This window comes from Bicyclus anynana, chromosome 7, assembly GCF_947172395.1.
Source record: "Bicyclus anynana chromosome 7, ilBicAnyn1.1, whole genome shotgun sequence".
NCBI lineage: Eukaryota > Metazoa > Arthropoda > Insecta > Lepidoptera > Nymphalidae > Bicyclus > Bicyclus anynana.
In genome coordinates, this window is record NC_069089.1 from 17349729 (window position 1) to 17375224 (window position 25496).

General features: G+C 36.0%; 1 protein-coding gene across 2 annotated transcripts; it reads left to right on the top strand.

Annotated features, from left to right (window-relative positions):
- The first annotated feature begins 720 nt into the window (after positions 1-720).
- On the top strand, positions 721-24347 carry LOC112045748 (elongation of very long chain fatty acids protein 7). 2 transcript variants are annotated; one of them, XM_024082056.2, is made up of 7 exons: positions 721-801; positions 11318-11386; positions 12595-12782; positions 14199-14276; positions 14895-14984; positions 16356-16565; positions 19378-24347. In XM_024082056.2, exons 2-7 carry the CDS (start codon positions 11332-11334, stop codon positions 19807-19809), a joined length of 1053 nt encoding a protein of 350 aa, XP_023937824.2. In that variant the 5' UTR covers positions 721-801; positions 11318-11331; the 3' UTR covers positions 19810-24347. The 2 variants fall into 2 exon arrangements, with proteins under 2 accessions (XP_023937824.2, XP_023937822.2); XM_024082054.2 differs by having other exon boundaries at positions 728-871.
- Positions 24348-25496: the final 1149 nt, after the last annotated feature.

Here is a 25496-nt window from a genome sequence, read left to right on the forward strand (position 1 = left end):
GGTTTATTTGGCATGGAGGACTGTGATATTACTTTAGGATGGCCAGGAGAATTAGCAGTGCCAAGTTGTATTAAAAGAATCTACCACCACCTGAAAAGACATCACTATTGGGTTTATTTGGCATGAAGGACTGTGATATCTCTTCGGAATGCTAAAATCTAGGAGAATTAGCACTGCCCAGTTGAATTGAAAGAATTTACCTCACGCAACAAGACATCACTATTGGGTTTTTTTTGGCATGGAGGACTGTGGTATTACTTTAGGATGGCCAGGAGAATTAGCAGTGCCAAGTTGTATTAAAAGAATCTACCACCACCTGAAAAGACATCACTATTGGGTTTATTTGGCATGAAGGGCTGTGATATTTCTTCCGAATGCTAAAATCCAGGAGAATTAGCAGTGCCCAGTTGTAGTGAAAGAATTTACCTCACGCAACAAGACTATTGGATTTTTTGGCATGAAGGACTATGGTATTACTTCTAGATGGCCAGGAGAATTAGCAGTGCCAAGTTGCAGTGAAAGAATCTACTACCACGCGAAAAGACATCACTATTGGGGTTTTTTGGCATGGAGGACTGTGGTATTACTTTAGGATGGCCAGGGGAATTAGCCGTGCCCAGTTGCATTGAACAAGTCACCGGCCCGCGGCACCTAATTAATTTTATTAGTCGTACGACTTGTCCCATTTGTCTCGAAGCCGCGGATCGCGTGTCCGTGTTTCGCACCCGGTCGATAGTTGCGCAGTGCTCAGCAAACCCTCTGACAGTGCGGTGCGGTGCGGGTACCACTCGCCCGACGCCGGTGAGTGTTCCGCGCTTTGTCGATACCCAGTTACTCACCCCTGTGTTATCCCTTTATTGGAATTGAACATGTAAGTATGAATTAAATTCATTAAAAAATTCAATTTTTGTTTTCTTAAATTTTTAATGAGTTGATTGACAATTTATTAGTGATAAATTAATACTTTATTATGATAATTTTTTTTACTAATTTATAAAATAGTAGTATAGTAATAAATAAACATTAATGAAGTTATGAAATAGAAATTTTATCAGTTAAGAAAAATTTGACTTAATATATTTTGATATATTTTAAAAATAAATAAAACCTTTTTTTTGAAATTTAGCAGAAAATTAATTAATATCAAAGAGTAACTTTTCTTTGTATCTGAAATAGATCTGTTATGATATTTGGTCATCTTACGAGAAAACAAATAGGGAAAGGGCTGAATTTGTTTATTATATTCTTTTGACTTTTTCCTCACATAATCTGAGAAAGGCAATCTGCCTTTCATAATAATTCATGCATTAATTGTATCTGATGAACACCAAGTCAACAATATCATTTTCTTTCAGAAAATTCTCTGAAATGTTTATGTAACCATGCGTTTGTTTCATACTTCATACATTTTCATGTATGTACCTAAAGATTCTTCAATATATTAAGTTGCATTGAATATTTAAAAAATAAACAATACATTAACAAATTCATTTAAAATGTGATTTGTGTTTTTTTTGGTTTATTACATCACAATAGGTTTCCTTCGTTACTGTCATACGTAAAAACGATGTAAGATAATATTGTATACGATTATATTCGGATGCAGTGAAATGGTAAATTTTTAAATAGATTTACTTAAAATTTCATATTATGTTAAGTTGTTATTGATCTTAGCTTCGATCTTTGTATAGTCTTTCTAAGTGAAGACTTTCGTTTCTGGTATATTCATCATCACCAACCTATAATCGGCTCAATGCTGAGCTCGAGTCTCCTCTCATAATGAGAGGGGTTAGGCCAATAGTCCACCACGCTGGCCCAATGCGTATATTGTATTTCCTTATTTACTTACATCTGACTGAGCGAGCTGGTGTTTAATAAGCAGTTGCTATTGTTTATACGGTAAGGAACCCTGCCAACGCATAAAAGGTGAAACACGGTCTCCATATAAATTCGGGCCCAAACTATACGAATAGTTTAGAGCTGAAAATTGGCCATAAATTAGGACAATTTAATGAGAACTCATGAGGCCAATTTTCAAAGAAATCTATATTTGCCTAATCAGTTAAATTACTTGATAGAGATGGGTGGAATAATTCGTGTCTATTTGACATTTTGCATTATCAGTTAATAAGGATTTGACACTAACTTGACTACTTATAATGTCAAATTTCTAGGAAAACTGTCAGTTTGATAACAAAACATTTGACAATGACATCTCATTCATTGATTGACTCTGACATTGACAGCCCGCGTTTGCAAAGACAACTGACAATCAGTGTAATACGCATCAAGAGGATATTATCACTAAAATAGTATGCGTTTACAAAGTTCGATCGGTGTGAAAATAATGAAATCAGCTTATTTTCCCTATTGGCGAATATTATTTCGGCTAAAATTGAAATATACTAAAAACCCAGTAAAATATACAAGACTTTTAGTACAGTTTTCAGTTTTGAAAAGTGGGCCCAATTTGGGACAACTCCTTTGGATCAAACTAAAGTAATCTATTTAAAAGCTTGATAGGAAAACCTATTTATGAAAACAATTGACTCGTAGTTATATACTTACCTTCGTAGAGTTAGTCGCCCTCGTAGCGCGTAGCACGCACCCACAAATGGTATGCTTAGAAAGTGGCGTGCACTAGGCTTAGAATTTGGATATGCACTACGAGTATATTGCACGTTCTAATTGTATAAAATGAAAAGTTCCTTCTACAACAATGATTAATGAGTCCTTAGAGAGTAAGCTACGCCACTCTGTTTATAAGTAACGTTTCACTTTATTCGTGACTTAATATTTTAATAGCGAACGCTCGCGACTTCGTCCGCGTGGAATTCAGTTTTCACAAATCCCGCGAAAACCATGTTTTTGTCCGGGATGAAAAGTAGTCTATGTGTTAATCCATTCCAAATTTTAGCCAAATCGCTTCAGTAACTGCAGCGTAAAATAGCAACAAACATATACACACACAAACTTTCGCCTTTATAATATTAGTATGATTTAAAACTCAAAAGAACACAATATAAAATTAAAAATTATTATCATCATTCAACTATTTAGCTAGAATAATGGCGTCTATGGCAATAATTATTTCTATCAACATTTTATAATTACGATTTTTAGATTGGTTTATTCTTATCCTAATAACCATTTTTTCAAAGGATCTTTCAGACAAAATTCTGCATCAAAATCGGTCTAATCGCTCAGAAGTAACAAAGTCACAGAATAACATACAGATATCCTTATACACAGATAGACAATTCAAATTTATAACACCCCTCTTTTTTTATAGGGCTTTATTATATAGGGCTTCAATCATAATAAACTGCTCTTTAATCATAGTAGGGTCATATTGGCTGGGCAGGGAGAACGACACGAGCTCACGAGGACTACATTAGGCCTTCACTTATGGTCACAAGCCCAGGTCCGTTATCCGTATGGTGACTCCGTGGAATGCGAAGATATTCGTGTTAATAAAGACAATATTAGGTTTCAAAATGAGGTCTTATCGCTGATTAACGATCTATTTAGGTAACTTTAGACTTAAAAACATCCTTTAAGGATAACAGGTCCTTTTTCCTTCAAAACGCCATCTGAAAAGGAAAAAGTAGCAAAATACTGTTGTTCGCGAGATTTCCGCCATGTGGAAAGTTGAGTTAATCCTTTGTTTCGAGAGTCAGTTATGGTCTTAAAGCGAAAAGCTTCTACCGACACTTTGAAGCTTTCGCTTGATTGTTGAATCACAGATCGGCGGTAGGCGTTAGTGAATAGGCATCTTCTAGGCAAGCGCGTTTCATCTTAGACCTCATCATTGCTCACCATCAGGCATGATTGTAGTCAAGCGCAAATCTATGCAAGATAAAAAAAAAAAGTTCTTGAGACGCCACGTACTGTGGATACTTCGACCCCATTTTTTTATAAACTTTTGTCAATGTTTAATTAAAATTTTTACATTTTTTAATTACGTTAATAAATTAATGAGAGAATAACTCGTAGGTAATAAACTTACGAATTATTCTCTATGCATATGAATAATTTTATAGGCCAACTAGCAGACGCCACTCGGTTTCACTCGCGTAGTTCTCGTTCGGAATATAGAGGTAATATTATATAGCCTATATATGTTACTCGCTAAATATCTAGCTGTCTAATGGTGGTTTTCTAATAGTTGTTGTATTAAAGCCTAACCTCATATTATTATTAAATAATAAACATACCTGTTTAGAATATTTGTTTACGGGTATCCATTGCTGCTTTAATAGGATCTTACCAAATTTGGCTAGGAAGGGAGAACAGCACGAGCGGAGAAGGGAAGTGTAAATCGACTTCAAGTAATTCCTTAGCCCTACGTTTGGTCACAAGTCCTGAATTTTGCTCGGAGTTTCTCTCTCAGTCTCGTGATGGACTCGGCACCCGCACGGTGAATATATGGATTGTTAAGATATTCGTCTCTCTCGTTAGAGAACGTTAGCAATTTTATCCGAATATCTTTTTGATATTTTTATATTAAAAACTTTTTGTTGATATTTTTTGTAGGGACTTGCAAACATCACAAATCTGAGCCGCCTGCATCCAGTGAATCTTTGCTACTCGCTTGATGTCGTCAGTTCACCTGGTGGGAGGTCGAACAACACTGCGTTTTCTAGTGCGGGGTCGCCATTCCAGCACCTTGTGACCCCAAGTCCATCGGCACTTCGAACTATGTTCCCCGCTTATTACCACTATGCGACTCGTTGAGCTATGTCGGTGATTTAACTTTGTGATAAATATTATTATCAGAGTTAACTTCTTTATCTCGTGATCCAAAGTCAAATAAGCTAACCCCTAGACCAAGGAGTCAGTCAACTTGACTTAACTGAACAAATTACAAGGCTATCGCAAAAGACCGGACGGACCATGACAATAGTACCGTGGTCTGTGCGGCGTGCTTTAGAATGGGACGCAACTTTTTCATTCTATGTATGACAAATTGATCTATGCGTCAGGTGCCTCAAGAGCTGGCGCGTATTTAGCTCAAAGGATAATATATAGGGGTAATAGAGCCAGCTTATTGGGTACCTTGTCTGAGGGTGAACAATAGATGGCATGTATTTCTTTTATTATATACTAGTTGACGCTGCGCGGTTTTACCCGCGTGGTTTTCGTTCCCGTAGGAATACGGAGATAATATAAAGCTTATAGCCTTCCTCAATAAATGAGCTATCTAACACTGAAAGAATTTTTTAAATCGGAGAAGTAATTCCTGAGATTAGCGAGTTCAAACGAACAGAAAAGGTCTTGATAGATAAACATACGAATGAACAGAAAGACAGACGGACTACAATATAATCCTAGAATTGTTCCATTATTTCCTTTTTCGATAGGGAACCCTAAAAAGAAAACGAAATAAATTAATGCTAGAATTAAAATCGACGCCGACAAATGTGATTCAGAGTAGAAAATGTAGCAGCATTAAAACTATCCGAATGTTTTCAAAATAAAGGTGTAGCTGCCGCACTGCGGTACGGACGCCTTCTTCGAACTGTATTCCATTTGCACTACACGACCTCGACCTTGCGAACGCTACCTGATTTTCTGTTTGCTTCTTAGAACCTATCACGTATCGCATCTAATAGGATGTGTTTACAGCAAAAGGAATATTTTATGCGCTTTGCCTAAAGCTACTGTAGAACCGTTATTATGTAATAGTTGCCTTGAGTTGTCGAATTGGTAATTTTATTCGAAATCAAAAGCTGACGCCGCGCAGTTTCACTCGCGTGGTTCCTGTTCCCGTAGGAATACGGATTATATATAGCCTCTAGCCTTTCTCAATGCATGGGCTATCTAGCACTAAAATAATTTCTCAAATCAGACCAGTAGTTCCTGAGATTAGTGCGTTCAATCAAACAAACTCTTCAGCTTTATAATATTAGTATAGATTACACACCTACCTACGCTTTAAAATTTTTCAGACAAGCAATTTCTGAGTTAGAGTGACAATAACAAACAACAAATATTTTTTATATTTAAATAAGAATGTAAATAAAGTTATTAATGCGATCAGACATCGTAAAACATTATCAAACACAGACCGTGTATGATTTTCATATATTAATACATATATTTTACTAATAGCAACACTAAATAATGGGGGTACCAAACAAAAGTTTATATCGCCTCCGTATACCGAAGGCAAAAACGAAGGGCAGTAATAAAATATTACTGACGCTACAGTTTTGGTGCCTTTTCCGTAATGGAGGCTAATGCTTATACACCAAGAGCTAGTGCTATATTTCCAACCTCAATAACTTGTCTATAATTTTAAACAAGGCTCAAATATAAAACTTTATGACACCGATCCATGCACGTTAGAGTACAAAATAGTTTATGCTTAGTAAGGGAACAATGTTTAAAGGCACGGGTTCGATCCCCGGCTGGACCGATTGAGATTTTCTTAATTGTCCAGGTTGGCTGGTGGGAGGCTTCGGCCGTGGCTAGTTACCACCCTACCGACAAAGACGTACCGCCAAGCAATTTAGCTTTTCGGTACGATGTCGTGTAGAAACCGAAAGGAGTGTGGATTTTATCTTACTCCTAACAAGTTAGCCCGCTTCCATCTTAGATTGCATCATCACTTACCATCAGGTGAGATTGTAGTCAAGGGCTAACCTGTAGAGAATAAAAAAAAAACGGTTCATAGAACAAGACATATAGAAAAGGTCAACTATGTACTGCTTAACTATATAACACTGCTTTGGTAATACGAACACGAGTTGTAATATTTCTGGGGTGGCTAATGATTTTTATACCTGAAAGGTTGATTATGGCAACCTTTGAAATTGGATTAAGACTGGTTTTGTGGTAAGCTTTGCCCATAGCTAATAATTACGTTAATTGCAAAGGCATACCAAACTATGTAACAGCATATCTAAGAAATTAATATACAATGATATAATATGTTGAGTTGGCTTGTAGTTTACACAAAATGTGCTTTAATATATCCATCCTATATGTTTATGTGTATTATGCATCCTTTTCTAGCTTATAACTTTTAATGTTATTCTTCCTTGACTTTCGCTTCTAACAAGAGTATTTTTTGATTTCATTGTATGAACAAATCGTACACCAGCTCTTGTGCTATGAATCAAGTTTCTAATACATTAGAGGTCTATTTTTGTGTCAATCAAAATCGATCAATCTTATTACGCCGATTGAAATGATATTTTATTTATAACACACTTTCAGTGACTTACATTTAAATTATGTAGGTAACTTTCAGTCCATTTGGACGGATCATATTTAAACATGACTAAGGACCCCGTATGGGTTCGAAACTACTCGGGAATACTCCGACCTTATAGCAAGTGAGTTTTAGCCGTGTTTCATAATCAATTAATTTAAAATATTCTTCAAATAACTGACAGGCAGTCAGTGACATAGATTACAAAATGTACATTGTAGAGCATTGTTATCTGAATCAGTTCGTACAAAATACACATTAAGTACCTTCCTATTAACAATGGTCATTCAACTAACCGAGTGCCTCAGTAAAGTCAGACAAATTGCATCAATTAATTAACAACACGGATAAATGTGTTAGTAGGCCTTCTATACATATTCTATACAATTTCCTAACAATAATCTAAATACAATAATGTGTGACGCGGACCTTAGCAAATCGTGACCCAAAACTTAAGTGTGAACGTTACTTCAAACCTACAACTTTATAATACAACTGAACTACAAAATCCAACCTTATTCTCTATTATAAAGACTTAGTTTAGATTACTACACATCCTTGAAGAGCATTACAACTTAGTCAATGTAGAATAAACTGGATTATCTGAAAATGAACTTTATTTTATTTATATATAAGGTGCAAATTCGATTGTAGGTGTTTAGTTTACACACCTGAGTCACGGTGAAGTAGGTGTGCGTAATTTTATGCGTTTTGTTATGCGCTAGAAATGACCTCTCAATCAGATGTGATGGGGCATTATAAATTATGATGAATGACATTGACAGTGGAATACGGTATTGGAATATAATAGTTTGTTTAACGGTCCGTGGTTTTGCTTTTGCAAGGTGCAAGACAGGTTTATGTATTATGGTATTATGGTGATACAAATTTACTCTTTCACACGTATTGCTAACGAGACATAGGGGCATGCATTGTTACATTCACAGCGACACTAGTACCAGTACTGTCCAATCAGCGTTCCGGTACGATGCCGTGTAGAAACGAGGAGGATTTTCATCCTCCTCCTAACAAGTTAGCCCGCTTCCATCTTAGACTGCATTGTCACTTACCATCAGGTGAAATTGTCAAGGGCTAACTTGTAAAGAACAAAAAATAAAAAAATATATGGTACGGGGCATTTTTGACTCCATACTAAAACTTCTAGTGGTGGTGCGGGTATTTTGACCCCGTAACTTTATAACTCCACTATAAACTTTATTCTATTAGTGCGTTTGTAGGTCAAAATGCCCCTTATCAGGATAGGTTTACCATGGAACCCTTTCTTTATTGGTCATTTAGATTACTTTAATCTCCTTTAAATGTATAACTGAAGTGTAAGTGCTTATATTTCAAAGCGCTTGTTTGTTCATCTGAACGTGCTAATCTTAGGAACTAATTGAAAAAACGTTTTTGTGTTAGATTTATCGAGGAATGCTATAATAATATAGCATTCCTCGTGAAGGCGGAATATCAAAAAAAAATGTAACTAAAACATGATTTTATGTGTACACTACGTGTAACTTTTTTGCAGACAGACAGACAGTAGAGACTTCCTTATTGAATATGAAAGCAAGTGTATCTTTGCACGATAGAGGATTTTCTTTATGTCTTAGTTTAGAGAGAACAAAAGTAGGTATCTATTTCGTTTTACAAACTAGGAACAGTACCAAAAAGAGAGCTTTTTAATATTCCAAATGTTTTGTTTATAATCTATACAAAAGAAGTTTCTTTTAATGTTCTGTTCAAAAAGTATTTCTACACAAAAACATCGTTACTAATTTGGCAACTCTCATTTGTCTCACAAAGAATGGAACGTCTATTATTTTATTTACTCTTTGTATCTTAAATAAAAGAAGTAATGCTAACGAACTTTGTATAAGCTTCAATCACTCCATGGTAAAAGGGTGGGATTCCACATCATCATCATCATCATTATTAACCCATATTCTGCCCATTGCTGAGCTCGAGTGTCCTCACAGAATGAGAGTGGGCGTCTTTCTGCAATCCGCTTAATGTTCTCGGTCCACCTAGTGGGGGGAGTCGACCAACACTGCGCTTTCCGGTGCAGGGTCGCCATTCCAGCACCTTGCAACCCTAATGTCCATCGGCTCTTCAAACTATGTTTCCTGCCCATTGCCACTTCAGCTTCGCGACTCGCTGAACTATGTCAGTGACTTTGGTTCATTTGCGGATCTCCTCATATCTGATTCGATTACGCAGAGAAACTCCAAACATAGCTTCAAATATTAGTTTATACAAAAGAAGGTAGGCGTCTATTGTAACAAACTCGCCCTAGCGATTTAAATAGGCTGATATTGCCTCTGGTGCCTTCTAAAAAATATAATTCTGCGATAGTTAGAACAAAAAGAAAATCTGTGACGGCACTTTTCTAAGACCACAGTTCAAAAATTTATGTTTATCGCGAATTCTTTGAAGGAAACCATAAAGGTAAACTAAACCTCTTTCACTTTACCTAATAGTATTAATTTGAGTAATATAGCATGATGAGTAGCAATTCATGTGAACTGAACTATAAAGTGGACGATAACAATACTTTTATTCTTATTAAATGTTGCCATAAAATTTAAGTGACTCAATGAAATTAAGTATATTTGTTTACTAGCTTTCAAATTACAAAAGTTCGTTGACTTGACGTAGTTAAGCTCTTTGTGAAATAACTCATTTGTTAAAGAACTACCGCCATGTTTATCTGCTGCCATATTTATTCCGACTGAAGACTTAAAAATAGTTTCTGTCTTATTACTGGCAGGTACAGGACCTGGCTGGTACAGGATAACACCTTTGCCTAATAATAATATGCTCCCGACAGATATTGTTTTTAATTTTTCGGCCACGGTGGCTAATTTCATGATGACATTAACTATGTATGCAGGAGATAATAAAGTGCACAAATGTGTGTGCGAGCACAGGTGCACTCTCTTTCTCCTCACTCTCATAGTCCGATGGGACGGAAGACCGACGCGACCGGTGAAAGATCAGGCGCAGAACCGACTGCTTTAATCTTGTTTCGTTCCTTGTGAACTCAGCCTTACTCTTACATACGAGTAGATATTACTTTCGAGAAAGTAAGTACAAAAAACCTTTAAAAAAAATGCTGTAGTGAGTGTATAGACCTCCTATACTCTATGTTATCCTGGTACTTTGTTTGCTTTTGCGTTACGTGTCGACTTCTGCCAGCCGCTCAATAAACTTTGTTCCAAAAAGAGTTCAGTAACTGTTTTTAAGACTTTATTAACTCCATAGTCTTCTGGCAGCTATAGTAGGTATATTAGTATAAATATCCCTCCGCGTGCCAGACGCGTTGGCGTGAAGTACAGTAAGGTATGTAAAGCGCTGCTACAACACCCTTGATCTAGTTAACACGCTGTACAGTAGGTGTAGATGAAGCCGTACAAACGGCCTGTCTTGTTCTACGAACCTAAATCAGGTCGCAGACGGTTAGCTGGGGTTATCAGAGTAAGCTAACGGGTCGGTTCTAGTTACTGTGTTATGTTTTTATAATCATCATCATCATCATCATCATCTTTATCGACATCGACATCAATATCGTCATGAAATAAATGAATATTGACTGTTGACTATTGACATCATGATATTTAAATGAACCACTGCAGCGCGTAGGTGTCCTTTCTCCCTTTTTTTCTTTCAGAGAGAGAGAGAGAGAAAGAGAGAGACTCTCATTAAGGAAAAATGGAGTATTATTGGGAACTATTTGATATCGTTCCACCTTCACTGAAATCACAAACACATCGCAAAGATCTGTACCCTTACGTTATCGGTGTCCCTTTAAACGTACTAGGCTGTTTGGTCTCTTTTCCATAAATATAGTGCAAAGCAGGACTCGAACTTGGACCTTAAGTATACAGCCCAATCACTGGATCATCACTGGATCAGCAAGATGTACGATCTTTAAAATTATAAAAACTTTTTTCTACAAGCTACATTTAAAATGTCAAAAGAGTAAAATAATCAAAACCTGACAAATACTAAAAGTCGTTCAATGAAATCGCGAATTTACTTTAAATAAATTTTAATAATTAAGAAATAATATTATACTAATTCTCTTTTTCTTTGCAGACTGTGGACCAAAAATGAGTTATTTAGAAAAAATGGACCGATATTTGGACTCATTAAAAATCGGCAAAAGTAAGTAAATACCGTACTAAATAATAAACCATATTTCTGATACCTACTTTGGTGATGTCTTGATAATACACATACATCTTGGAATAGATCAAATTAATGGCGTTAACGCCAGCCACTCGTGATCAAGCCACTCGTATCTTAAGTCTGTTTCGTGATACGTATGAGCACCTTTAAGACTAATAGTTTTAGCAGACTGAGAAAATAATGAAATAAAAAAATAAGAAAATAATGTTGAACAAAGGTAATAATGATTCTCAACATTTGTCAGGACAACTTAATTAACAAATCAAACTGTAACCAAAATAATACTCTAAAATGGCAGAGAATGACCTTGAGTGAAATCACGCACTTGTGAACGTTGTGTGTAGGGTTAAAGGATCCTTTGACTGTTAAGAAACACCCCCTTTTTCCACTCAAGTCACTTTCCCCGCCTATCCCAAGTAACCCATAAAGAATTACACAACAAGAGATGTGGACGGCTCAAACGCCACGAGCACACTGAAGCCGTCCGTACCACAAGTCGTTGCAACGCGGCGATCACATTCGGCCAACCTGGTGACGCATCATAGTGATTAGGCAATAGGCATCTTCTAGGCAAGCACGCTTCATTTTAGACCTCATCATTGCTTAGCACCAGGTATGATTGTAGTCAAGCGCAAGCCTATACTTTGCATATTGTTTGCAATGCATATCATTATTGGTGAGCTGCAAACCCATTTTGTTTGGTGTCACATACAGTCGCGTTGTGTAATAAAAGGATGTACTGTTTGTGACACTAAATTGAGTAAATGTAAGTTTGTGATTATTTATGATTGTAGTCAAGTGCAAGCCTCAGATACATTTTTGCGTATTTTTTGCAATGCATGGCATTAATGCTGAGCTGCAAACCCATTTTATTTGGTGTCGTACGTATTTTTGGCTGGTGGGAGGCTTTGGCTACCACCCTACCGACATAGACGTACCGCCAAGCGATTTAACGTTCCGGTACGATGTCGTGTAGAAACCGAAAGTGAGTAGATTTTCATCCTCGTCCTAACAAGTTAGTCCGCTTCCATCTTAGATTGCATCATAACTTACCATCGGTTGAAATTGTAATCAAGGGCTAACTTTATAAGATTAAAAAAAAAGAAAACTAGGATGTACGTACTGTTTGCGACACTAAATGGCATAAATGTAATTTTCTTTCTCAATTCCTGATTTGTTTCCAGGTGCGTTGGTGGACTCCTGGTTCATGATGTCGAGCCCGACGCCGATCGTCACGGTGGTGGTGCTGTACCTGCTCTTCATCAGGATCGGGCCGCGGGTGATGAAGAACCGGCCCCCCCTGCGCATCACCAAGCTCATCAGCTACTATAACGCGTCGCAGGTCGTGCTGGCGGTCATGATTTGTAGTAAGGTAAAGACTTGTGACTGCCTTGTTGGTCCAGTGCTGAGCTAATATAGTTTCCGATAACAAGGTCCTGGGTTCGTCAGACTATGAGGATACCCTTCTTTGGAGAACACTAAGCCGTCGGTCTCGGCCATTATCATTAGCATTTGATAGCGATTGTTAATGAATTTAATATTATCACTCTAAGCCCGCCAACATGTTTTGGACAGCGTGGTGTGTCTAAGCTCCATTTCCCCTTCTAAGAAGGAAGGCCTGGCTCTGTAGTGAGCCGTTAAAGATCTGATAATTATTAAATTTGTCTGGTACGATTAAAGCAGTGGTTGTTGATTATGAACAATAAATTCAAAAAAAAGAAAGAAAGAAAATATGTTTATTGACACACACACTGTACAAAGAAGACACAAAAAATATTTAACAAAAAAAAAGGAGACTGAAATTAAAAGCTATTAAATAAACCACTACAAAGCGCAGTGTTGATCGACCCCCCACCAAGTGGACTGACGACATCAAGCGAGTCGCAGGGATTGCTGGATGCAGGCGGCTCAGGGTCGTGATATTTGGAAGTACCTACAAAAGTCCTATGTCGTGTAGTGGACGTCCATCGGCTTAAATGATGATGATGATGATGATGATGATAAATAAACCAAAATATGATGTTTGTGGTACAGAAATGGTCACGACTATGTACGCTAGATGGATTGCCTAGGTGGATCCACCAGCGCTGCGCTAGTCTTCCGTGGAGCCATGTAGTGACTCGGATGAAGATCATCATCGTTATTTACGATTTTTTTTATTAGCTGATGAACGTCTATTGCTGGACATATGCCTCTTGTCTGGACTTCCTCATGATAAGCAAGGCCGGTATCGGGCAGCAACAATACCGGCGCAAAAATGCAGCCCTGCGATGAACCCATGCCCAGCATGGTTAAGTACTGGGCAAAAAACTAAAACTCGGATAAAAACAATACAGCAAGAACAAAACAAATTGTGAATCAGAAGATTAGTTTCATTCCTATAACGAGGTTTCATAAAGGCCGTGATAGCCCAGTGGATATGACCTCTGCCTCCAATTCCGGAGGGTGTGGGTTCGAATCCGGTCCGGGGCATGCACCTCCAACTTTTCAGTTGTGTGCATTTTAAGAAATTAAAATCACGTGTCTCAATCGGTGAAGAAAAACATCGTGAGGGAACCTGCATACCAGAGAATTATCTTAATTATCTGCGTGTGTGAAGTCTGCCAATCCGCATTGGGCCAGCGTGGTGGACTATTGGCCTTACCTCTTTCATTCTGAGAGGAGACTCGAACTCAGCAGTGACCTGAATATGGGTTGATTACGTAATGAGGCATCTTCAATTTTACATAATTATTATATTGATTTCTGAATATAATTATTCTATTGCTAAAGAAAACTTATTTTCCAGGTATTTAAGTTGAATCTGTTCAGAGATGGAATACTATATGCAGGGTGTCGATATCCGTCCAACACACAAAATCCAATGGTAATATTATTAAATAATTGTTTAATTTTAGTCTTTATTTTTATTATAAATATTTTGTACTATCAGCTACTTATGTTAACTACTAGATGACGCCGTGCGGTTTCACCCGCGTGGTTCCCGTTCCCGTATGAATACGGGAATAATATATAGCCTATAGCTTTCCTCGATAAATGGACTATCTAACACTGAAAGAATTTTTCAAATCGGACCAGTAGTTCCTGAGATTAGCGCGTTCAATTAAACAAACAAACAAATAAACAAACTCTTCAGTTTTACAGTATTAGTATAGATTTAATTACTTCATGAAAGGATCATAAAGGTTTTTTATAAATCAGCTTTTTCATTGTAAAACTTGAAAAATGCAATTATTTTATATTGGATAAAACAAAGCAAGTTTTTAGCTTAGCTTTATGTTTACACTAGCTCACGCCGCGCGGTTTCACCCGCCTGGTTCCCGGTCCCGTAAGAATATGGGGATAAAATAAAAGATTAGTGCGTTCAATCAAACAATCAAACAAACGAAGTCTTCAGCAAAGTTCACGCTTGCCTAGAAGTTATTATTTTGTTAGAGTTATTAATATTTTTGTTATTCGATACGTCTGTTTCATGTTGTTTCAGTTACTAGACTTAGGGTGGTGGTATTTCTTTGCGAAATTCACGGAGCTGCTCGATACAGTCTTCTTTGTACTCAGGAAGAAAGACAAACAGGTAAACGATCCTAATCTTCTCAAGTGATGATTTCTTACTAAACTCATACTTACGTGGTGAATACACTTACATACATATCATACTCTTTGACGGTCTTCGTGGTGCAGTGGATTTAGAAGACGGAGGTCCTGGGTTCGATCACCGGCTGGGCGGTTTGAGGTTTTCTTAATTGCCGTGGCTAGTTACCACCCTATCGGCAAAGACGTACTGCCAAGTGATTTAGCGTTCCAGTATGATGTCGTGTAGAAAGCGAAAGGGGTGTTGATTTTCATCCTACTCCTAACAAGTTACATCTTGGAATTTATCACTTACCATTAGGTGAGACTGTAAAGGCAAACTTATAAAGAAGTAAAAAAATACACGTTGCATAAAGCCGTCCATAAAGTACTAACGACATGTGGTAACATTGCACGTAATAATATGATCTTAGATCAATTTTCCACTTGAGCTTGGCTATCATGATTTGAAATAATTGAAATCTTAATCTTGAGATTTCAGTGTGAGTCGACGGGACATCCACGTACGGAGTCAGGGTTAAAAATTTACGTCATAAATAACTATTGAGTCTAATGTCTTTAATAGAACAATACACAATTATTTTATTAATAGTTACTGTTACACCAAGATTTACACCGTATCACAAACAATTATTTATAAAAAAACAGTTTTGAATATAAATTGCATGATCAGAAAAAAAAAGATCGAAATTTTTGAAGAACTGTACGTTTAGTAATAATCTAATTTGAGAACACATCCAATGGGATCCAAATAGATGCTGCAACCTAAATCTTCTCGGACCAAGGCGCGTTTGGAACCCTCGTAACTTTAACTTTAAGTTATCGAGTATTATTACCACCATTAGATTAAATTAAATTATGACTTAAACCTGACCTTATAAAAGTGCTTGTAAACTGAGCCTAATTGAAATAAATGAATTTTGAATAAAGCACAAGTGTTAATCCTCAATCATACATACCCTTTAGACAAAAACAATACTTCTTGCAGATAAGTACAGCGATAATAATAATTATGATAGACGAACTTTGTCACAAAAAGCTCTGCGTCTACTAAAACACCATCATAATTAGCAACCCATAGTCGGCTCACTGTTGAGCACGAGTCTCCTCCCAGTATAAGAGGCGTTAGACCAGTAGTCCACCACGCTGGCCAAATGAGATAAGAAAATTCTCAGGTGTGAAGGTTTCCTTCACCATTTGAGACGCGTGATATTTATTTTCTTAAAATGCACACAACTGAAAAGTTGAAGGTGCATGCCGCGGACTGGATTCGAACCTACACCCTCCGCAGAGATCATATTCACTGGGCCATCACGACTAAATACCATTTAATTATATTCTCTTACTGTTCCAGCTTACGTTCCTCCACGTATACCACCATGTGATCATGGCGCTATACTCGTGGAGCTACCTGAAGTTCGCCGCAGGTGGTGAGGGCGCCATACTCGCCCTGCTCAACTCCATCGTCCACGTGGTCATGTACACCTACTACCTGCTGTCAGGCCTGGGGCCAAGGTTCCAGAAGTATTTGTGGTGGAAGAAATACGTTACTAAAATGCAACTGGTAAGCTATTATTCAAAGACTATTGAATGTGATATTTAACTGTTTGCCTTTTTATTTTTAACTATCGGAAACCCGCGATTTTGTCCGCATGGAGTTCAGTTTTTCACAAATCCCGCGGGAACCATGGATTTTTCCAGGATGAAAAGTAGCTTTTGGGTTAATCCAGAGTAAAACCTATTTCCGTTCCAAATTTGAGCCAAATCGCTTCAATAGCCGCAACGTAAAGGAGGAACAAACATACTCACACACTTACACACACACAAACTTTCGCCTTTATAATATTAGTGTGATGTGAAGTGTGATGATATATTTTTATCTAATTATGCGTATCTTTGAATATGATATTGACTCAGTCAAGCTTCGCTTGCAGACAGTTAACGCAAGCAATCGATCGCAAGAAAGCTATGGCAACAAAGAGTTTTTAGCCCCGTATTTATAACGATGATTAAATTATAATAATCACGTGCTACATTCAAACAAATAATTGAAATTCAACAGTTTTTTACAATTTTACCAATAAGAAGTTAGTCCTCGACTGTGACCTCAATGACGATACAGTCTATGAATAGAGTGAAGTAATTTGGAAGAGGTATACGCCACGCGGCATCATACCGCTTAACTAAATAGCTTGGCGGTACGTCTTTGCCAATAAAGAAACTATTCTCAAATTGAACCGAGCAGGGAATTGAACTCAGGGTGTCTGTGTTAAAAACAATTCGTTTGTGATGTCAGTTCGACGAGTCGTTGGATCTGAAGGGTATTTTTAACCCGACGTGACGTGTCTGTCTGTCTGTCTGTGGCACTTATAGCTCCCGATCGGATGAAGCGATTTCAATGTACGATGTATTAAAGGTGACTTATGTGTGAGTCTTCTTAGACATGTTTGAGGAAAATCGATTGAGCCGTTATTAAAAGTTGTGTGGGGTGAAAGTGGGGAATAATAACCGAATGTCTGCAAATATATATAAGTGGGGTCTCAAATGAAAGCGCACTAGAAGAGAATATCAATGACTTGATCGAGATGTAATTACTAATTTTTATGACATTCGGCGGTTTTTCAAAATTTTAAAATTCATGTTACGATCTTATTGGATACTAGCGGACGCCCGCGACTTCGTCCTCGTGGAAATCAATATAAACTTTCAAGTCCTATTTCACCACTTTTATATTTGGTTTTTTTTTTATGGTTTTAGACCAAGTTTTTAAAACTGTAACTCTAAAAATTCAGGACTTTCCACACAAACTTTCAACCTCTATTTCGCCCCCTTCTTATTTTATTTTTGCAATAAAAAGTATTTTATAACCTTCTCCGTATTATGGTTTTAAACTGTGCCAAGTTTAATTTGAATTCATTCAGTAGTTTCAGCGTGATGCCACCTGAAGTATAGATTCTAGATGGCGCTAGTAGTACTCTATGCCACGCTAACGTTTGTTGTTACAAATGGTATAAGAACAATCTCAAATTGCGAATAAATGTATATGACACATCCATTCTGGCACCATGGACCGCGATAGTGGTCCCACCCAGTGCCTGTAGTCGCAGGCGGCGTTTGCAACCACCGTAAGAGGCCATCGCTGAGCCGGTAACCCCGAGACCCGTGAGGGTCTGCGTGGATGATCTCTCGTCGAATAAATGTATAGAATTCGACCAGTTTTATTATAAGTTTAGATTAGATTAGACATAGATTATTATGTAATTATGTAATGAACAGTAAATTATTACGCGAACAATTCGAGTGTAATGTCGGTCACTACTAGTGTTAATCCAATTATAATTAGCTCGGTTAAATCGAGAAGCCGTACCGCACATCGCGGCGGCCCGATCAGTCGGATGCCAAAAGAGTTCTAATTCAATCACAGCTTTAGATTAACTGAAAACCTAAAACGCTAAACTCGTATTAAACATTTCCTTTTGGGGAGTTTTATTTGTATTTCTCTTTAAAGAAAGAAAGAAAGAAAAATGCGTTTATTTCAAAATTATGCCACACATCACAATATCTCCAGTACACCATGACATCCAGGACAATACCCTGCGATGTGTGGCATAACCCAGAAAATGACCCCAGCTCAGGATTATGCTACGTGACCATTTCAATTTGGACACGTATCTTTCGATATCTTAGGACGAAACCGACTAAGCTAATCGTTAAATATTGTGTATTGCTAATTCAACAATGCCTTAAAACTTCAAACTAAACATTATTTATAATTACTAACTAGCTAAACTAAGTATGCTACAATGTTTTAAACAGGACAGATCCCTTTCTATACTACTCGCACTTACATAGAAAATCTATTCTTATTTTCAACAGAATCTGTCATCATCAGAAGAATTAGGAATACATAGTGGCGTGTACCTTATACTTCATGACATGCATTAAAGTACTGCATACCCTTAGAGTGTTTTTGCAGATTTTCCCAGTTTGATTATTTTCATACTAATGCTTACCCTGATCGACAACTCTATGCACTTCACTGGGAATACACAAAGTCCTTATAGCATTTACAAGATATAATAGAAGTAAGAATATAGAATATTATGTTTTAATTTTGATGTGATTCACATTAACCATTTTTTACTTCTTTTTTTTGGTATTAATTTATGTTGCATATCATATTTCTTATAATTTCCCAAGAATCCAAGACCTCCCTATTTTTTTTTAAATCTTTATTAATTGCTCAAAAGTTTTGTTTTATATTTTAAATATAATATTGCTTGTTCAAAGATATTATTACCATCAGAAGAACACAATACAAAACAAACAGAAGTGTAATTGAATTTATGTATTCAGTGTTCTGAATTTATTTTCAGATACAGTTCGCATTGATGCTGTCATACTGCGCGTGGACGCATAACTCACCGAGATGCCAGTACGCAGCTGGCTTCACCTACTTCATATCCATTAACGTCACCATATTCCTTTTGTTGTTCCTAAACTTCTATTCCAAGAACTACAAGATTAGAAAGGAGGCGATGAAACAGAACGGCAAAGCGCAGAACGGTTTCTCGAACTCATCTCCAAATAATCATAAAATGAATGGAGTGAGTGAGAAATGTGAGAAGAAAGAAAATGGAGTGTGTCATGAGACAAATGGGACGACCATTATAGATGATGATACACCGCTCGAAGTTAACAAAGCTTGTGGTGATTATATCAAAGAAGGCAAAGTCTTTTTAAGTAGGCGCACTGCTAAATCTGCTCATGGACCAGATTACGATTATGATAGCATAATAAAGAAATGATTCTCCTAAAATTGCAATAACTAGATTGTTCTTTTGAGACTGATGTTTGTGATGAAGATGAAGGATATTCTATAGTAGCCTAAATTAGAAATTTAAAGTGAATTTATTTCTAAGTGCGCCAAGGTGAGATTTTGAACGCGGTCAGGCAAATTAAAGTTGCCCATTTAATTGTTTTGAAAATGTTGAACATATTATGAAGATACCAGAGAGTATTCAATGAGATCGTCTAATATAGTTCTCATATTTGAAAGAAAGCCTTTGCCATACCAAGAAATTTTTGAGTTTAAATCGCTTTGGACAATTAAGAAATTGGTTCCTTTGTAGTCTGGTGTTAATGCTGAAACTGTTTAAACCCTCAATAGCTCAGCAGTTAGAGGGTTAGACTGAAAACTGTAATCATTGGTTCGATCCCCGCCCGTTATTATATTGTCATAGCTACTCCTAGCCATAGACTTCTTGATTAGTTCAATGGTTAAGAAAAAATGATTATATTATTTTAAGGTCATGGCAATATTCCCAAATACAATTTTTTTTCTTTACATGGATTTCTGTTTTCAAAATCTCACTCTGTATATTAAGATTAGGGCTGCAATTATTAGGCGCTTGGGTATTTTTAAAATTACTATAACGACGTGTGTTAGGAGACTAGAAGTCTACTGTTTTGTAAATAAGACACTTAAGATAATCATAATAATTAGGATGCAAACATACTTACGACACTCACTAGTTTTGACGACATACAGCGGAGAAAAATTGGAGAATAGACATAGAATCCTATTATAAACATCGGAGTTGTCAACCCAACGATCCCTGTATGGTGTTGCAAGTATGTTATTATCTTTTTTAAATAAGTTCGATTCATTTGCGACCATGCAAAAGCAGGGTAATAATTTAATTGGCATAGATATTAATTAAATTGTAGTCGCAAAAAACAGTTATTGTTAATCAAGGGCACGGTCTGACTAAGCGATTTGCTAACTTAGTGAGACCGCGCCCTATGTCATACAATAAGGATGGGTCCACACGGACGGATAAACTAATTTTATTTTTTTTAAAAGTTTATTGAATGAATGAAATTAACAATCGTTACTCAGTCACGGCAGAACTACCGGATGTAAATGAACTGTCTAGAAGACTACATATGCTACTTTTTTTTACCAATATCCCCACGGGAATTGTTACGGGGTACATATTATAAATTAACTTTTTGTTGCTTAAGGATACAATAAAATACATAATATTCGTACGAGTATTTTTTGTCCGTCCGTTTGGATTCAGTCTTAAGACTACTAAATTAAAGCTTTAAAGGTTCAAAATAATTAAACTTAAGTGATGCATTTTTAAAATAATTGTTAGAAAAAAAATTCAATGCTGAATAAAAATATGAAAATGTCAAATTCGAAACGTACTAGCACGTGCAAAGCAATAAGTAGTTGGTTTTGGTGTGATATCATAAGTTTTATTGTGTATTTGTCGAAGGTTTTACAGAATTATTTTCACTTACACACGACGATATTTTTCATGCATGCTCATAATTTTATAGAAATTAATTTCATTGACAACTCAACACATTCAAATACTGGTTGTATACAGCTAGATGACAATATGACGTCACATTCTAAAGTAGCAGAAATAATTCCTACATAATATTATATATTTTTTAGATCATGAGTAGATTTCGCATATTCGATTCAATAACTATAAATAATTTAAATGACAAATAACAAATGAGGTGTCATTGAGTCCGTCAGAACTGTGGTAGTGACATAGGCTATATAAATTTTCAAAATGGCGCCCGTAAATGAAAAATTAGTGGGCGGTGTGTAGGTTTTTTAATCTTATTGTTACAATATCATATGAAATATGTATCATATGAAAGGTCTTAAAAAGGACATTTCAAAAAAATATATATATTATATTATGTACATATTACTGTTTTAACACAAATTGTCAAAAAAGCTTAGCAATTATATTGGGACCATTGAAGTAAAATGTACTAACTAGAATGTATGTACACATTCCTTTCATTTTAAATACTTATTTATATTTAAAATGAAAGGAATGTGTTGAAGAAACTAAAAAGATCGAAAAAAAATTATATAAAAACGTTGAGGTATATTGAATTGTATAGCTTCAATACCGTGAAAAAAAATATTATTATAAAAACAAAAAACCCGACTGCCTAAGCGTTATGAACTGAAAAGAGAAAAACAAGTATCACAATATAGATATACCAACTCGTAAAGTTCTGACTAAATTCTTTGTGTTGCCGCATGCGATGATAAACATTGGTATTTCAATCTTTGCCAGCTCAGACCAATTATTGTATAGGACCTGCCTCGCTAGACGTTACTTTTCTGTCAAAGTATATGATCAACGATCTAATGCGATTAGGTATAAAAACTGTTTCTATAGAATCGATGTTAAATAGTTGTAATCGGGTTCGTCGGTTAAAGAGCTCCGTAAAAATACCTTTTTGTGTAATTGAATTGTGTAAAAAACGGACAAAAACTTCTAGTTTAGTATAAAACTTAACCAAATCTAAGCTCGTTTTCCTCAGAAAATGACAGACGATTTTATTCGTGACAATGAGTGCGATACAGGTCCTTCTATAATTGGTCGTCTGAGTTTGCCAGTAAGAAAGTCTTATTTGTCCCAGCCTGCAGCAACACAAAGAATTTAGTCAGAACTTTACGAGTTGGTATATCTATATTGTGATACTTGTTTTTCTCTTTTCAGTTCATAACGCTTAGGCAGTCGGGTTTTTTGTTTTTATAATAATATTTTTTTCACGATTGAAGCTATACAATTCAATATACATGAGGTATATTGTGGTTACGTGGTCATGTTGATGTGTCATCATATAATTAAAAAAAGAAAACATGCAGGTGCATTAATTTGATAAAGCATGTAAAAATATCGAAGTGTGTAATCGAGGACCTTAATTGGGTACAGCCAAAATATTTGGATAAACTTCATAAAATATTTTGGCGTACCGCTATTCAAATGATTGTTAGTAAGACATTTTTTTTATAATAATAATTGTTTTTTTTTTATTTTCGTGTAACGTTAACGTGTTGATAAAATAGAGATATATATTTATAATATTTAAGCTTTAGGCTCCGACCAGAAGGGCAGACGACTGTAGCACCAGTCTATTAGTTCGCGAATCTGCAATCATAATATGTATACGGCCTTATTTATACAAGTTGATTGGCGTGTAAATATTTACACAACTGTTTTTCACGGATGTACCAACTAAATAATTGTTTACTACTAATAATAAAGTCAGCTGTCAACTGTGTTCTTCTTCCATACATTTTAATGTACACTCCAAACCTGCGCACTACTTTTGCATATGTGAGATTTTTCGTAGATAATTCTCTACGTGTGTAAAGTCTGCCAATCCGCATTGGGCCGCATTGGACCAGGCTATTAGCCTAACCCCTCTTAGACTGAGAGGAGACTCGTGCTCATCAGTGAGCCGAATATGGGTTGTTAATTCAGACTAATTACATAAGGACTAGAAAATAAACTTAAATCAGGCATAAAATATATTTTCCTAAGCTAGAACTTGTTACCGTTTTTTAAGGAGCTCTTTATCCGATGAACACGATTACAACTATGAAACATCGATACTATAGAGACAGATTTTATAATCGCATTAGATCGTTGATCATATGCTTTGACAGAAAAAAACTAAATTGAAATTGCTTCATCCGTTCGGGAGTATGGTGCCACAGACAGACTGACAGACAAACATACCTACACACAGACAGATAGACACGTCAAACTTATAATACCCCTCTTTTTGCATCGGGGGTTAAAAAGTAACGTCTAGCGAGGCAAGTCCTTATGTAATTAGTCTAGGGTTGTTAATGATGACACACCAAACCGTTACCCATAGAACTTACACGCCTGCGATGGCATTACGCTAAGTATAACTCAGACTGCTGAGGGTCTTGAAAGCTGATACCTCCCAAAGCTATAGTCCAAAGTTGATAGAATTGCCTATAGAAAGAATTATACATACAAACTTATGGATGAATTTGAGGAAGGTCCGGTTATCACTGGCTCTAGCTCCGATTGCAAAGTTTCTGCTCCTACATTTTGTCTTCTGTACACTATAAAATGTTCAACTAAAATGTTCCATAGTAATAATCTTGTCCATAAAAAAAAATCGCTTGTTCTTATGAAATATGGCATATCGTAGTGTAAATGCTAAGTACTTCAATATCCAGTGAGATGATACGCTTTACAACATTAGTTTATCAAAAAATATATATGTATATAATTTAAAATTTTAAAAATATGTAATATAATATAATAATACATATTATTATATTATAATACATACATTATATTATTATTACTGTATATATATCCTAATTCGAATCGCACAATTATCTTGTAAAGACAGTTTTAATAATAATTATTGTTAATTATTATTATTAACAAATAATAATTTGGGATAATTTTTAAAAGGAGTTGTGTAACATCAACAATTTATTGTTAAGAAAGAAAATAAATAAATACGTTCTAATTATATTGTTATTTTTTACTTATGAACCCTTTAGTAAGTCGATTTTAACATTAGGTACGACAGCTACGAGCATAATGGGAATCAAACCTAGCATATCTCGTATCTCAGTCCAACCGCTGAGACATGCTAGCTGTAAATTGTGGACAGTATTACTACTACTATGTTAATGTAATAGAACATGACTCTTATTGTAAAAGTAACAATATTAATAATTAATAAAAATTATACTCGTAACTAGGTAAGTATAGTAATAGAAAACTAACCTGATAAACAACAGCTAAGATTAATGGGATAGGGTAGGGGTAGGGTAGTGAAGAGTAGGGATAGGAAAGAAGTGCACATAAGTCAAAGCGAAGCTTGACCGGGTCCGCTAGTGTGACTATAAATTAATCTTGCAAAAAAACGCCTGGCTTATTATATTTAGCAAAACGAGCATCGAGATTAGTTGCTCATTGTTCGTCAGAAAATTACAAATAGCTTTAAGTCAGCATTTTATCTCGAAGAATGGATTGGCTTGTGTAATTTAACTATAAAATATAATAAAATTGTAATAAATGTAAACCTTATGTAACTGACATAACTCAACGAGTCGTTAAGATAAAGTAGCAGAAAGATGGGTCATATAAGCCGATAGGCGTCCACTGCAGGGTATAGGCTTTTTTTAGGAGTTTCCAAACATTACAATTCTGAGCCGCCTGCCTTAAGCGGATCCCTGACGAATAGCTGGATGCAGGCGATTCGAGACTGTAGTCCTTACAGAAGAAGTATGTCCGATAGATGATGGTGATGTTGATGATGACGACGATGATGATGATGATGATGATAATGATGATGATGATGATGAAAATGGTGATGAAGATGATGCTGATGATGATGATGATGATGATGATGATGATGATGATGATGATGATGATGATGATGATGATGATGCTTAGGATGAAACGTTCGATGATATTTGTGATTCAGAATATATATTATCTGTCACAAAAACATACGCAAGAGGCCTCCAAGCAAAAAGCTAGTAAATAATAATTAATTATTCATAAAAAAGTTGTAAATATTTTGCCTTTCACACTTCCTTATTACGCTTAGGAATAAAGTTGAAAATAACATTTTATAATGTAAGTATTGCAGGAACAATTTC